General features: G+C 43.9%; 1 protein-coding gene across 1 annotated transcript in view; it reads left to right on the top strand.

The window, feature by feature from the left end:
- HABP2 (hyaluronan binding protein 2) overlaps positions 1–15,401 on the top strand; it is a 37,545-nt gene that overhangs the window by 17,548 nt on the left and 4,596 nt on the right. The window contains exons 3-11 of the mRNA XM_036829339.1: positions 6,039–6,149; positions 7,595–7,702; positions 8,924–9,040; positions 9,793–9,912; positions 10,409–10,580; positions 11,774–11,871; positions 13,286–13,541; positions 13,948–14,090; positions 14,805–14,939. Coding sequence (XP_036685234.1) covers positions 6,039–6,149; positions 7,595–7,702; positions 8,924–9,040; positions 9,793–9,912; positions 10,409–10,580; positions 11,774–11,871; positions 13,286–13,541; positions 13,948–14,090; positions 14,805–14,939 — 1,260 coding nt within the window. The remainder of the gene's footprint in view (positions 1–6,038; positions 6,150–7,594; positions 7,703–8,923; positions 9,041–9,792; positions 9,913–10,408; positions 10,581–11,773; positions 11,872–13,285; positions 13,542–13,947; positions 14,091–14,804; positions 14,940–15,401) is intronic.

Genomic DNA, 15,401 nt, shown 5'->3' with positions numbered 1-15,401 from the left:
GAAAAAAAAAAATCCACATATAAGTGGACCTATGTGTGCAGTTCAAACTGTGTTCGTTGGCAATTTGGACTGGGTTCAGCTGGGCAGTTCCTCTAGCCTAGACAGGGTCAGCTGATCTTGACTGGGCTTCCTCATGTGTCTGTAGTCAGCTAGGCGATTAGCTGGACTTTCTTACATGTTTGAGACCTTGGCTGGGGCCTAGAACTGCCTCACATGTTCCATTATCCTACTTAGAAGAGCCCAAACTTGTTCACACGGCAGTCACGGGGTCCTTGAGAGAGAGAAAGAGAAGCTTGGAGCTGGCACACAATGCTTCCACTAGAACCTATTGGCAAAGCAAGTCCCAAGGCCAGCCAGACCCAAGGGATGGAGAAACTGACTCCATCTTTTTCTTTTTTTTGAACTTTATTTTATTTACTTTATTATACAGCAGGTTCTTATTAGTTATCTATTTTATACATATCAGTGTATACATGTCAATCCCAATCTCCCAATTCATCCCACCACCACCACCACTTTCCCCCCTTGGTGTCCATATGTTTGTTCTCTACATCTGTCTCTCTATTTCTGCCCTGCAAACTGGTTCATCTGTACCATTTTTCTACGTTCCATATATATGCGTTAATATACGATATTTGTTTTTCTCCCTCTGACTTACTTCACTCTGTATGACAATCTCTAGATTCATCCACGTCTCTGCACATGACCCAATTTAGTTCCTTTTATGGCTGAGTAATATTCCATTGTATATATGTACCACCTCTTCTTTATCCATTCGTCTGTCGATGGGCATTTATGTTGCTTCCATGACCTGGCTATTGTAAATAGTGCTGCAATGAACACTGGGGTGCATGTGTCTTTTTGAATTACGGTTTTCTCTGGGTATATGCCCAGTAGTGGGATTGCTGGGTCATATGGTAATTCTATTTTTAGTTTTTTAAGGAACCTCCATATTGTTCTCCTTAGTGGCTGTATCAATTTACATTCCCACCAACAGTGCAAGAGGGTTCCCTTTTCTCCACACCCTCTCCAGCATTTACTGTTTGTAGATTTTTTGATGATGGCCATTCTGACTGGTGTGAGGTGATACCTCATTGTAGTTTTGATTTGCATTTCTCTAATAATTAATGATGTTGAGCATTCTTTCATGTGTTTGTTGGCAATCTGTATATCTTCTTTGGAGAAATGTGTATTTAGGTCTTCTGCCCATTTTTGGACTGGGTTGTTTGTTTCTTTAATATTGAGCTGAATGAGCTGTTTATATATTTTGGAGATTAAGCCTTTGTCCATTGATTCGTTTGCAAATATTTTCTCCCATTCTGAGGGTTGTCTTTTTGTCTTGTTTGCAGTTTCCTTTGCTTTGCAAAAGCTTTGAAGTTTCATTAGGTCCCATTTGTTTATTTTTGTTTTTATTTCCATTACTCTAGGAGGTGGATCAAAAAAGATCTTGCTGTGATTTATGTCAAAGAGTGTCCTTCCTATGTTTTCCTCTAAGAGTTTTATAGTGTCCGGTCTTACATTTAGGTCTCTAATCCATTTTGAGTTTATTTTTGTGTATGGTGTTAGGGAGTGTTCTAATTTCATTCTTTTACGTGTAGCTGTCCAGTTTTCCCAGCACCACTTATTGAAGAGACTGTCTTTTCTCCATTGTATATCCTTGCCTCCTTTGTCATAGATTAGTTGACCATAGGTGTGTGGGTTTATCTCTGGGCTTTCTATCCTGTTCTGTTGATCTGTATTTCTGTTTTTGTGCCAGTACCATATTGTCTTGATTACTGTAGCTTTGTAATATAGTCTGAAGTCAGGGAGTCTGACTCCTCCAGCTCTGTTTTTTTCCCTCAAGACTGCTTTGGCTATTTGGGGTCTTTTATGTATCCACACAAATTTTAAGATTTTTTTGTTCTAGTTCTGTGAAAAATGCCATTGGTAATTTGATAGGGATTGCATTGAATCTGTAGATTGCTTTGGGTAGTATAGTCATTTTCACAATATTGATTCTTCCAATCCAAGAACATGGTATATCTCTCCATCTGTTGATATCATGTTTAATTTCTTTCATCAGTGTCTTATAGTTTTCTGCATACAGGTCTTTTGTCTCCCTAGGTAGGCTTATTCCTAGGTATTTTATTCTTTTTGTTGCAGTGGTAAATGGGAGTGTTTCCTTAATTTCTCTTTCAGATTTTTCATCATTAGTGTATAGGATTGCAAGAGATTTCTGTGCATTAATTTTTTGTGTGTGCATTAATTTTGTATCCTGCAACTTTACCAAATTCATTGATTAACTCTAGTAGTTTTCTGGTGGCATCTTTAGGATTCTCTATGTATAGTATCATGTCATCTGCAAACAGTGACAGTTTTACTTCTTCTTTTCCAATTTGTATTCCTTTTATTTCTTTTTCTTCTCTGATTGCCGTGGCTAGAACTTCCAAAACTATGTTGAATAATAGTGGCAAGAGTGGACATCCTTGTCTTGTTCCTGATCTTAAAGGAAATGCTTTCAGTTTTTCACCATTGAGAATGATGTTGGCTGTGGGTTTGTCATATATGGACTTTATTATGTTGATGTAGGTTCCCTCTATGCCCATTTTCTGGAGAGTTTTTATCATAAATGGGTGTTGAATTTTGTCAAAAGCTTTTTCTGCATCTATTGAGATGATCATATGGTTTTTCTCCTTCAATTTGTTAATATGGTGTATCACATTGATTGATTTGCATATATTGAAGAATCTTTGCATCCCTGGGATAAATCCCACTTGATCATGGTGTATGATCCTTTTAATGTTTTGTTGGATTCTGTTTGCTAGTATTTTGTTGAGGATTTTTGCATCTATATTCATCAGTGATATTGGTCTGTAATTTTCTTTTGTTGTAATATCTTTATCTGGTTTTGGTATCAGGGTGATGGTGACATCATAGAATAAGTTTGGGAGTGTTCCTTCCTCTGCAATTTTTGGGAAGAGTTTGAGAAGGATGGGTGTTAGCTCTTCTCTAAATGTTTGATAGAATTCACCTGTGAAGCCATCTGGTCCTGGACTTTTGTTTGTTGGAAGATTTTTAATCACAGTTTCAATTTCATTACTTGTGATTGGTTGGTCTGTTTGTATTTTCTATTTCTTCCTGGTTCAGTCTTGGAAGGTTATACTTTTCTAAGAATTTGTCCATTTCTTCCAGGTTGTCCATTTTATTGGCATAGAATTGCTTGTAGTAGTCTCTTAGGATGCTTTGTATTTCTGCGGTGTCTGTTGTAACTTCTCCTTTTTCATTTCTAATTTTATTGATTCGTGACTCCATCTTTGGTGGGAGGAACTGCAAAGGCACATTGCAAAAAGCATGGCCACAGGGAGAGGTGAAGAATCAGTCCCTTTTATTTCATCAGATTGGCTCATACCACACCAGAGTGCCAATGTGGAACTTGAGGCTATCAGCTAGACTTGGCCACATCCAGCTCCCCTGCCTCTTCACTACCCTTTCATCTCCTTCCTTAGCTGGCTTTCTTCCCCCATCCACCCCGGACTCGAGGCTCCTTTGACTGGAGGCCGCATCCCACTCTTTTTTGTATAATTCTCCATTGTTCCCAAAGCCTTCCTGCACCTGGCATAATACTTGTCCCACTGTAGGTGCACAATACATGTTTCTTACATGGGCAATGGGATGAAGTACCAATAGAATAGAAAAGACAAAATAAGCTTTAAGTTTGGAGGTAGAGAAACCCTCCCAGGTGATTCTTCTAAAAAGCATTTTCAAAACATGTTGCAACCCACCCCAAATGTCAAGGATCTTGGTGCCTTCCCTTGCAGTCTTCCAACTGGATGGCTTCTGGCAATCTGGGGCCACTGAGCCTCTGCTGCTTCTATCCCACCTCAGCCAAGGACCCTGGATCCTGGAGAATAGCAGGGACTTAATGCCTCACTTAGCAGGAATGTAACTCAAAGTCTATGTGTTTTATTCCCTCCTTAGCTTCACTGAGAGGTGAACAGACCTTGTAAATAGGGCTGGATTCAAATCAAAACCCTCCAACAGACATTTCACCCATCCTCTGTCATCTGGAAAAATCATACCATTCCATCTTTATGAAAAACCTTCCCTCATTTCCGAATATCTGCAAAAGAAATGATTCTTAATGGTCTAACCAAGATTATCCAGTCTGAACCTCGACTTGTGGGAGTGATGGGAGAAATTACAGGAGCAATTTGAAGGCGCTTGTCTATAAACACCTGTTGGAAAAACAAAAATCAATTCTCCAAAGAAAAAAGAAAGAAAGAAATGGGGCAATCATCTCATTACCAAACTCATTGTCTCTTCCAAATGTCAGTTTGAAATCTTTCATGTCAAACTCAGAAAAACATTTTTTTCCCCTTACTTTCTCACCCTTTCTCTGCTTTATCACGCTAGATGGAAAGAAACTTTATTTGCTCCAGGAAGACAATGGCCTTATCTTCAACCTAGATCCTCATGCCTGGAAAGGTGGCCTCCTCTGAGAGCATTTTCATAGTGGGGAAAAGCAGCTCGGGAGAAATAATGAGGAAGCAAAGGGAGTCTTGACTTGACACTGTGATAAATGAGGTGAAACTTTGGCAAGGAACCAGAGTTGGCGTATTCAAAAAGGAAATAAAAAGATAGTTCCATTTTAATGGGAAATATAAAACAGCCATTGTGCAAAAGTCGATTTTTCAAAAGCCAAAGAGATAAAGACTATAAGGGAATGACTGAGAGACGAATAAGATAATGTGGTTGATAATCGGGCTTAGGTAAAGTGCCATCCTCCGGGCCATCGCTGGCTCCGTGGGAGTACCTTTTCAAGTCGGTTATCTGCATTTGCTCCTGCCTCATTATCATATGCATCTCTGGACAGCTTCCTTACAGCTTCGACTTGCTGACTTGCCGTACTCCTGCCAGCTGGAGAGAGCAAAGTCAACCCAACTTTCTTCAAATCCCAAACTCCTCTCCATCAGCCACAGAGCTATCAGCATCTTCCAAGGCCCCAGACAACAAAGAGCTTGAGGCTTACACACACCTGCTCTTCCTAGTGGACTGGTCTAGTGTAAGGTTTACAACCATGGGCAACGCCATATACTGCCCTTCCTTTCAGTAGGCAAGATTCGTGAACCTTCTCAAGGCTGTCCTTGGGCAATTCCTAATTAGCAGGCTGGATACGCAATGGGAATGATAGGACCCCTTTCCCAAGGGTAAGTGTGAATTATCTGAGGCAGTATGAGAGGCCTGCTGAAGCAGTTGAGAGAGTGCAATTTAAGGGATATATGGAGATAAACTGCCTTAGTTCATATGCTGTCATTTATTAGCTATGTGACCTTGGACAAGTTACTTAACCTCTTTTAGCCTCAGGTTTCTAAGCTTAAAGTAGAGATAATAATACATCTAGATTTTTATGAGAATGAAATGGGGTGGTTCATGTAAAATGCTTAGTCCAGAGTCTGGTACGTAGTAAAGACTCAGTAAATATTAACAGTTACGATGATTCTATATAAATAACTCGGGAGTAGTTTGATGCTGAAGCTGAAAGAAAAGTGACAAGTTTCTTTGACTTTATTCAGCTAAGGTGACTGATAAAGTCCCACTGAGAAATTTCATTCACAGAACCACCCAACAAGGCACTCAAGTGCCACTGGATCTGACCCTGGGCAGATCTCATACAGGACCTTGGAGACTTCCTGCGCCCCAGTCATCTTCCTGCTATTTACAGGTGAGAAAACTGAGGCACGGAGAATACAATTGGCTTGTCCAAGGTCACGGTTAGTGAAAAGCCAGAACTTGTTGTCTTCTCCCCATTTCCAATCACGTGCTCTTGACCTTGCCAAATGCCAGGGCTGGCTCACTGGGTCACAACAGCCCCCTCAAATGAAAGCTCACGATGCCTGACCCCTTCTATCTGCCCCGTCAGTGTCAGGAGCTGGAAAGACACATGAACCCTCCTTCAGGACCTAGAAATCTTTGGGAAAGGGGGTTTTCAGTGAAATAAAATGGTGACTTCTTTAGGTCTGATGATTAGGGTCTCTTCTGTCTTGTTCCCACATCTGTAGATTGGACTCTCGACCACTATGAGTACAGCCAAGAGTATTATGACCAGGAAGAGAACGCCAGCAGTGCTCTTGCCCATCCCGAGAACCCTGACTGGTACTACGCAGAGGACGGTCGGTACCAAAGCTGTTTGGGGGGCCCTCCTGGGGGGAGAGCAGCACACCTGGAGGGGAGTTTATGTGTGACCACATGCAAGGGCTCTCTCTTCTCTTCCTCTCTGACCAGCATCATAAAATAGGTATTAAAAAATTATTTAGACTGGCTTTTTTTTCAGTTAGAATTACATACTATGAATACTGGAGAGGTTCTCAGAGACCATCTCTCCCACTTTCAAATGACAGGTGAAGCAAGTGAGGCCAAGAGAGGAGCTGACTTAGCCAAGGTCACGCAGCAAGTTAGTACATCGTCATCCAGCTCTCCCGACACTGTGGGTTAGAGTAATGTTCAAAATCATCCCAGAGCTTTCATGACAGGTAGTCCTAATTATGCAGAAGAGTCGTCTTAGCATTAGGCATCGAACTGGAGCATTCACAAATTTGGCATTGTGCTGTGCTGTGTTTTGTTTTGTTTTTTTTCTCTTTTCACTCTTCAGAAGATTTGCACAGTTGTTATGTTGTGTGTGTGTGTGTGTGTGTGTGCGCGCTCACACAGGTGTGCTTCGGCCACATTTGTTTTTGTATTTGTGGCTTCTTGAGACAGAAAGGAAAATGAGAAGCTGGGCCTAAGCAAAGCCATGTGACTAAATCAGTAGAAGTAATGGAAAGCACTTAGCAGCTGGAATAAAAGCTGTGTAACTGCGAAGTGGCCTGGAAGGCAGGGCCAAGATACGGGGCATCAGGGGAACATCAGAAGGGACCATCAAAACAAGAGCCAGGCCCAGGGATCCTAGTTCCTGAACCAAAGAACAATGTGTGTGAACAGAAGGATAAAGAATTCCCCAAGGGAAGATCCATTCAGACAACCATGAAAAGCCAAAGGCACAGATGAAATATGACAAAATCTAACTGAACAAGTAGTTGAAGAAAGATGAAGGCCACTGGGTCATTTCCTCCTCGCCGTCAATTCTTCTGTCCCCCTCTTGCCTTTGGTCTTCTTTCCTGATGTTCAGAAAGCTTGTGTTTCATTAGGGGTGGGTTTTCGTTCCCCACTCCTGACCTCCACCCCTGGGCACTGGGAGTAGGGGAGGTCTTCAGGCTTGTGAAATGCCTTCGGCATCAGAGACAGACCCCGTGGCACTCCCAGCGAGACTGGGAGGAGAGAGACACTGATGACGGGAAAGGGGAGTTACTCAACGAGAAAGGCCCCATCCAAAGCCAGGCTGAGGGAGACAGTCACGATTCCTTCTTGCCTCTCCTCTTACTAACCTGAATCCCTCCCTCTGGTCTTGTGATGGCAGTTTTCCTGGCTCTTTAAGGTCAATGCGTGTTTCCCCCTTTCCCCGATCACTGGCTATGCAGTTCCTCTCTCATTTGGGGCAGGAGATGGAAATTCAATGAAGAGACAGGGGGCTTCTTGCCTGCTGTTCATTGCAACATTGACTTCCGCCCACGTGTTTTAGATCCGTGCCTGTCCAACCCCTGTGCACATGGTGGGGACTGCCGCATCAGCGGGGCCACATTCACCTGCAGCTGTCCAGCCCCTTTCTCTGGAAACAGGTGTCAGAATGGTGAGTGGACCTTCACTGGATCCAATCTTCCCTCCATGTTGAACAAGAGGCAGTTTCTCCTCCAATTCTAGGGGGTAAAGAAGGGTTCAGCAATCCCGTGAAAAGGCTGATGATCACACATATTATATTGTGCATAATAGATTCCTCACCTTGGTCACAGGCAGCATCTCACTGAGTCCTCACCCTTACATTTTAGCTAGGACTAGTATGTCCATTCCACAGATGAGAACATTGAGGGTAAGAGGGGATAATAGCTGGGTTCTGACCAAGATGTGTTCTAAACTCAGGACTTGTTGTTTAGAGTGTTTAGACCAACTTCAACAGAGAAATGTTCTCATAGACAAGAGCAGGAAGGCTCTCAGGGCACATAAGGCTCAACCTTGTTAGAGAAAGGGAGCCCAGAGTGTACAGGGGACTTGCTCGTGGTCACACAGCTAATTAAGAGAAGAGCAGAAATTAGAGACCTGGTGCCTGACTCCCAGCCCCGCGCTCTCTCTTCCTGCCATCCTCACTCGTGGAGACTCTGATAAAAGGTGTGTCCACTTCTGGTGACCTCTTGTGGGCATAACATGAGGCTATGTGATAAGGTATTGGGAATAGAATTCTTACGGGCTAATTGCACCCCTAGAGAGAACCTGGATTCTGTCGCATCTAGCAACCATCTAAGTGGGGTGGGGGAGGAAGTGAGGGTTTTATGGTTGACTTCTTTTCTCTGTGCCCTCTTCAGTTATTCCTACCATTTTCAATCCTACAAAGTCTTTCAATAAATTTTTCAGGATGGTTTGGGGTATCAGGCACAAACATAGTTACTGGGTTTATCCCTCAACTTCTTGGAAGAATGACAAAATTGTAAATGGAATATAAAATCAGCTATACAATGGAGAAACTCAAATTGCAGGTCTATTTTTTTGAAGGTGTAAAAATTATCAAGGTGTTTATAAAAATAGCATAATAAAGACTATGAGCCCTAGGAACTCATAAGGAACTGGGAAGCAATCATCCATGACCCAAGGATAAGAGAGAAGCCTTGTCTAGGAAGGTAGCATGATGTTTCAGTACCATGGACAGGGGGCACATGCTCTATCAGTCACCAATACCACCTCTCCCCACGCCCCCACACTCCCCTCCCAAACATTGTACTGTACAGGTACCTCTCAAAGTAAAATGTGCCCCAAATAATGTCCTGTACTTTGTCCCTACTTCTCTATTGATCTCCTACAGTGCAAAACAAATGCAAGAACAACCCATGTGGCCGAGGAGACTGTCTCATTACTCGGAGTTCTCCTTACTACCGCTGTGCCTGTAAACACCCTTACAGGGGTGCAGACTGCTCCACAGGTAAGTGCTGGAGGCCTCTTCTATGCAAAGCTCTCTCTACCGTGGCTTGTGCCTGGGATGTCGATATCCTCCTGTGTGGAAGTCCAGATACATCCAATGTTTTGGTGGCATCCAAGATGGCTCTTTTAACTAGGACTTTTTAAGATTCATTACCCCTGGAAAGTCCAGTGAGAATTGACTTGTCTGTGTCTCTTTCTAACAAAAAAAATCATCTTGAAACTCACTTCATCTAGGAAGTAAGCCCTGGTCTTTTCCTAGAATGGACCATGTATATTTATTCACTGCTATGAGTCAGGCATTGTCCCAGGATATTTACATTCTCTCTCACATTGTCCCCAAAACACTACAAGAAACAGTTTTACAGATGAAGAAATTGAAGTTCAGAGAGGTTAGCTAACTTGCTTATGGTCACACAGCTGTCAAAAGGCAGAGCTAAGTTTCGACCTAGTTCAGACTGGCCCCCAAATTCCTGCTCAGTCTATGCACCTTGTTTTTCCTTACTGAGCGACCCATCTACTTATATACTCTTTTTTGCTGGCCTCCATCATATTGCTTCATCCATGTTTGCTTATGTTCTTAAGGTTTGTGTGTATGTTTTCTTGCATGTCAGTGGGTCTCTCTTTCCCCTTTGGTGACCCATTTTTGTGAAAGGATGGACACCAGAAAAGTGCCACCAATATCTCCTCACCAGCTCAGATGTAGCTGCAACTCCTTCTAAAGAGCCTTCCTGGACCCACTTCCTGTGTTCACAGTGGTTCCTGCATGCAGGCCAAATCCCTGTCAAAATGGCGGCACCTGCTCCCGGCATAGGCGGAGATCCAAGTTCACCTGTACCTGTCCTGATCAGTTCAAGGGGAGATTCTGTGAAATAGGTATGGGTCTATACCACCACTTCATCAGAAACTCAGGGACACATGTGAGGCCTCTGGAATCCTTTATCTGTTTGCATTTGGTTGCCAGAACAGGGTTCAAGTCAATTCCCAAGCTCTGCTATTGCCTCAGCCTTCCAACCTAAGGGCGTAGGATATGTCTGGCTCCATGTAGAGGAAGTAATAAACTGGGATATAGTGCAGGCAAGTCAAACACTCCTGGGTATCCTTGGGCCTCAGCTTACCTACCACTGGTTCTTGTTTGAGCCAAAATTAAAGAACTCAGCTCTCACCCCCACCCCCATGATAGTCCATGTTTTTAAGCTGGGTGGAATGTGGAGCATTCAAACCACCTTATTTCTGGGAACTCGTAGTGAAACCTCAGGGTGATCAATACTCAGGCCCAATCCTCTCACCACCTGACATACCTGTCAAGTCCTTTCCAGGCATGGCACACCAGCTGGTCTCAGTTCTCACATTCCCAACTGCTCTCTCCAAGGTTCTGATGACTGCTATGTTGGTGATGGCTACTCTTACCGAGGGAAAGTGAGTAAGACAGTCAACCAGCACTCATGCCTTTACTGGAACTCCCACCTCCTCTTGAAGGAGAATTACAACACGTTTATGGAGGATGCTGAGGCCCATGGGATTGGGGAGCACAACTTCTGCAGGTAAAACTTACCCTCCTCCCTATGCTCCGTCTTGGCCCCTTGTCAATGTAAGGATTTGTTTGTCCCTTCCCCCTGCTCCTAGTTTTCCTGGGCCAGCTTCGAAATCTTGGACCGGAACACTGAAACACATCAGCTTTCTTTCTAGGAAGATTTTCCAACTCAGGATAGGTTAGGTTATGCTGCTGTAATGAACAACCCCCAAATCCTAGTGGCCTGAATACATCCATGTTTATTTCTCATTAATGCTACGTGTGTCATGTAGGTTGGGTGTGGAGGTAGGGGGTAATCTTAGCTTCACTTAGTTACTCAGATACACAGGAAGGGCTGGAACATGGAGCATGAGATTTTTACTACCTCAGCCTAGAAGTGACACGTCATCTTAGCACACATATTTCATTGGCCAGAAATGGTCATATAGTCCCATGTAACTTCAAGGGATAAATGGAACTTCAAAGGAGGAAATGGAATGTTTGGTTAGCATTACGGTCTCTGACACAAGGATGTGCAGGTTTTCCCAAATAAGAATAATGCCATTTCTATCCCTGGTGATGACTAGTTACCTTCTTCCCCGTCTTCCTGACCGTTCTGTTGGCTTCCTCCCACTGCTTATTGTCTAACCAAGGCCAAGGACATGCATGGTCTGCATATAGAAACAGAGATTTTTTTTGTATGGCTTTAAACTGGTTCCATTAAGCAAGAGGATTTCCCTAGCACAAAACACAAGTTTCCTTCTACTTTCACTTACCTTGAACTGTTCCCTCCATGGGACTGTCTTCAGGGTGAACCCCAGCAGCCTCTCTCAGAGAATTCCCATGCACAGAATTTGAAGGTTCGGGCAGAGGAGCCCTACTCTCACCATGTTTCTGTAGTTATTTCACTTTCCTGACAAAGAAGGATCTTCGACAGGGATCTCATTTATTTTCCTACACACAATGTAATATGTCCCGTGGATCTGGCACAAAGCTCGTGAACTACTTCCTGGTTATTGAGATTCTCCTCTGGAAGTTAAGATTTGGCCCCAAAACTATAACCACCCTTATATGTCAAGGTTTGCTAACCTGTTGGAGGAATGGAATGGAATGTGGTCTCAGTGGGATGCAAGAGCTTGGTACTCTCTTACTCAAAGGATTTTTAATGAGGTCCAGCGGGTTCACCAAGCCTTGGCTCCAGCTTAGTTTGTTTTTTTATTTTAGAAACCCAGATGGAGACAAAAAGCCCTGGTGTTTCTTTAAAGTAAACAATGCAAAGGTGAAATGGGAGTACTGTGATGTCCCCGCCTGCTCAGAACTAGGTAAGACTGTGGCTGTCTGGAGGCCTGGGTAGTGGGGAGGTTGCAGAGCCATAGACAGATGTTCCTGGAACTCCCTCTCTGTCCTACCCCTGTCCTTCCACAACACCTGCTTTACCATTTGCCATCCCAGTGGCAACCCAACTGCCCAATCCTCTGCTGCCCTCTCGGGAGGTCGAGCAGACTTGGATACCTTTGTAAACTCAGGCTTCCTGACTCCCAGTCTGTGCACTCAGCAAATATTGATCGATTGCTTGCTGGATGCCAGGCGCTATGCCAGGCCTTCAGTGTACAGTGGTGATCAAAGAGTGGCTGGGTCTCCACAGCCTCTCAGGATACAGCATGGACTGAATTCCAGCCTCACAGTCTTCCTGCCACGCTGCCTTAGCCCACCTCTCTACCCACGTCTGAAGCAATGCACCCTCCCTCTGCTCAATGGAATTACTTCCCTGGACAGTTTCATTTCTGTGCCTTTGCTCTTATGGTCACCTCTGTCTGTAATACTCTGCCCATACCCACTCTTGTTCATATCCAACCATTCTTTGAGAATCAACCCAAGTAACCACTCCTCCAGGAAGTCCTCCATGATTTACCAAGTGAAATATTGTCTCTCCCTTCTTACAAACCCCATGGAATAGATTGGGCACCATCCATGCAACACCTGTTGCTCTCTCCTTTGCATGACAGTTACATGTGCAAATGTCTTCTCTCCCCCACTCTACTTCATCTGAATATCTTCCCCTAGGCACCAAAAAAGCCTCCAAAATATATGTGTGCATTAACAAATAGTTAAATGCATACCCAGAGATGGATTTATATATTTATACACACATTTTTTTATTGAAGTATATTTGCTGTACAATATTATGTAAGTTACAGGTGTACACTACAGTGATTCACAAATTTTAAAGGTTGTACTACATTTATAGTTATAAAATATTGGCTATATTCCCCCATTGTACAATATATCCTTGTAGCTTATTTTATACCTAATAGTTCATACCTCTTAATCCCTACCCCTGTCTTGCCCCTCCCTCCTTCTGTCTCCCCACTGCTAACCACTAATTTGTTCTCTATATCTGTGAGTCTGCTTCTTTTTTTGGTCATATTCACTAATTTGTTGTATTTTTTAGATTCCACATATAAGTGACAAACATTTTTTATGTGTCTGTGTACATGTCAAAATAAGAAGGAAAACGCAACATCTTCACCATTAATTCTATAGACTCGCTTTGTATTAATCAATGTATTCAACAAATGCTAACTGCACACGTGCCTATCCTATACGCACCAGTATAGTCTCTTAGCTCTGGACACTATTTAAGCTTCGGGATGCAGAGCCATGCCTCTGACAAGGTCCCTCTGAGGATGTGGAGGGAGGGTGAGAAGGTTGATTTATTTTTCTTGTGCTTCACAGATGTTGCCAACCCAGAGGGAAGCCTCACGGAGCCCCTGACCAAACTTCCCGAGTTTGACTCATGCGGGAGGACTGAGATAGCAGAGAGGAAGGTCAAGAGGATCTACGGCGGCTTTAAGAGCACAGCGGGCAAGCACCCATGGCAGGCGTCCCTGCAGACCTCGTTGCGACTGACCATCTCCATGCCCCAGGGCCATTTCTGTGGGGGGACACTGATCCACCCCTGCTGGGTGCTGACTGCCGCCCACTGCACCGAGTAGGTGCCTGCTGGGAGCAGAGGTTAGGGTGGCTGCAATCTCCAGGGGGGTTCTTCTCTTCCCATCTGAGCAGCATCTTGGCAACTCTGGCAGGACCTGGGGGTCGGATCTTGCTCCAAGGGCGAAAGGATGTTTCCTTACAACCAGATAGAAGAGAGCTCCCATGTGTAGAATGCTCACCATGTGCATTACATGTGTTATGACACGCAAGCCTCCAAACTAGCTACTTAAAGACAAGCAGGAGAGTTCTTTAGCAAGACCATGATTACAGATGAGGATGCTGAGGCGCGAGAAGGTCAGGTCATCTGTCAAAGGTCACACAGCTCACCAGGAGCAGAGCCAGGGTGTGGATCCAGTCTCTCAAATTCCAGGGCTAGTTCCTGATCATCTTACTTTCCCTTGTAGCTTAAAAGCCAAATATCTAAAAGTGGTGCTAGGGGACCAGGACCTGAAGAAGACAGAATCCCACGAGCAGAGCTTTGGGGTGGAGAAGATATTCAAGTACAGCCACTATGACGAAAGAGACGACATTCCCTACAACGACATTGGCAAGTCTCTTCTATCGTGGCTCTCCCGTGGGTCTTGTCCTGGGTGGGTTTCTCTACTGATGGAAAGCTGAGGTTTGGTTCTAGAAAGTGCTCTTGTCTTTTTGGTCCCTCATAGACCCTGTAAGGTAGAGCATTTATTCCAGAGCTTTTTAGTTCTTAAAGGTCTGTGTTAGTGTCGCAGATAAATGTGCACAAGTTCTTAAATTGAGGGGAAGAGATGTGAGGAATATTGCGCTGTGGAGAGAGCTCAGCCTTGAATTAACAGCTGGCTCACCTCTCTAAGCTGCAATTCCCTCTTCTGTAGAACGGAGACACTGACGTACAAGTCTCCACTTCCTATGTGCTAAGTGACGTGATGCTCATGTATCCCCATGCACATCTGGCACCTGGTAGGCAATGATGGACTTAATCTGCCTGCTGCTTAGCTCTACCCCCTATTTCTCCATTCACAGACCTCTCACTCTTTCTGCTTCCTCAATATCTTTTTTTCCCCCTTAAAGCCTGTTTTTTAAAAAAGGATTCGAAGTAATTTAAAACTCAGCCCGAAGTGTTATTACTCCTCCGAATTGAAAGTTAAAAGAATGAAATGACCAAAGGAGAGTTCTTTTAGGTATCGGGAATGGGGCTTTGCTAGGTCCACCTTCCAATCAAGCTGAAGCTGATGCTTCTTTGACAGAGAGGCTATCACTGCCTGTTTCCCCTTTCTCTACCTAGCTTTGCTCAAGCTAAAGCCAGTGGATGGTCAGTGTGCTCTGGAATCCAAATATGTGAAAACTGTATGTTTGCCTGATGGTCCCTTTCCCCCTGGGACTGAGTGTCACATCTCCGGCTGGGGTGTTACAGAAACAGGTGAGGCTGGCCATGCATTCTCCTGAGGCCCAGGTGAGTTACATCCACCAGACAAGAAAGGGTTACACCCAACTGCCCTCCTGAACTAGATATCAGTGTTATATTCAAAATGTATAAACAAAAGAAAGAGGTTGCCCCATCTCTCAAGCTCCAGTTAAATCTCATCACCTTCAAGGAGTCTTCTCTGATCTCCCTATCTGTCCTTGGCCCCAACGCTTAGATCTTTGACTTTCACCAAGCATTGATCCTGTATCCATGGAGAACTTTTTCCTTTCCTAGGTACATTGGAAAGAGGATAAATTAGAAAGAAGATGGATTTTGGAGTCAGACAGACTTGTATTAGGTTCTTGGCTTTGTCACTTGGACAGCTGAGTTTCAGTTTCCCAATAACATCCTAGGTTTGGAATCAGGAGATGACAGAATTCTCCAGAGATATTCATTAAGTCAGCCCCTGGAGGGCAG

The sequence above is a fragment of the Balaenoptera musculus genome, chromosome 16, assembly GCF_009873245.2.
Source record: "Balaenoptera musculus isolate JJ_BM4_2016_0621 chromosome 16, mBalMus1.pri.v3, whole genome shotgun sequence".
Classification (NCBI taxonomy): Eukaryota; Metazoa; Chordata; class Mammalia; order Artiodactyla; family Balaenopteridae; genus Balaenoptera; species Balaenoptera musculus.
Note: the sequence above shows the minus strand (reverse complement) of the source record. Positions and strands in the feature narration are given on the sequence as shown.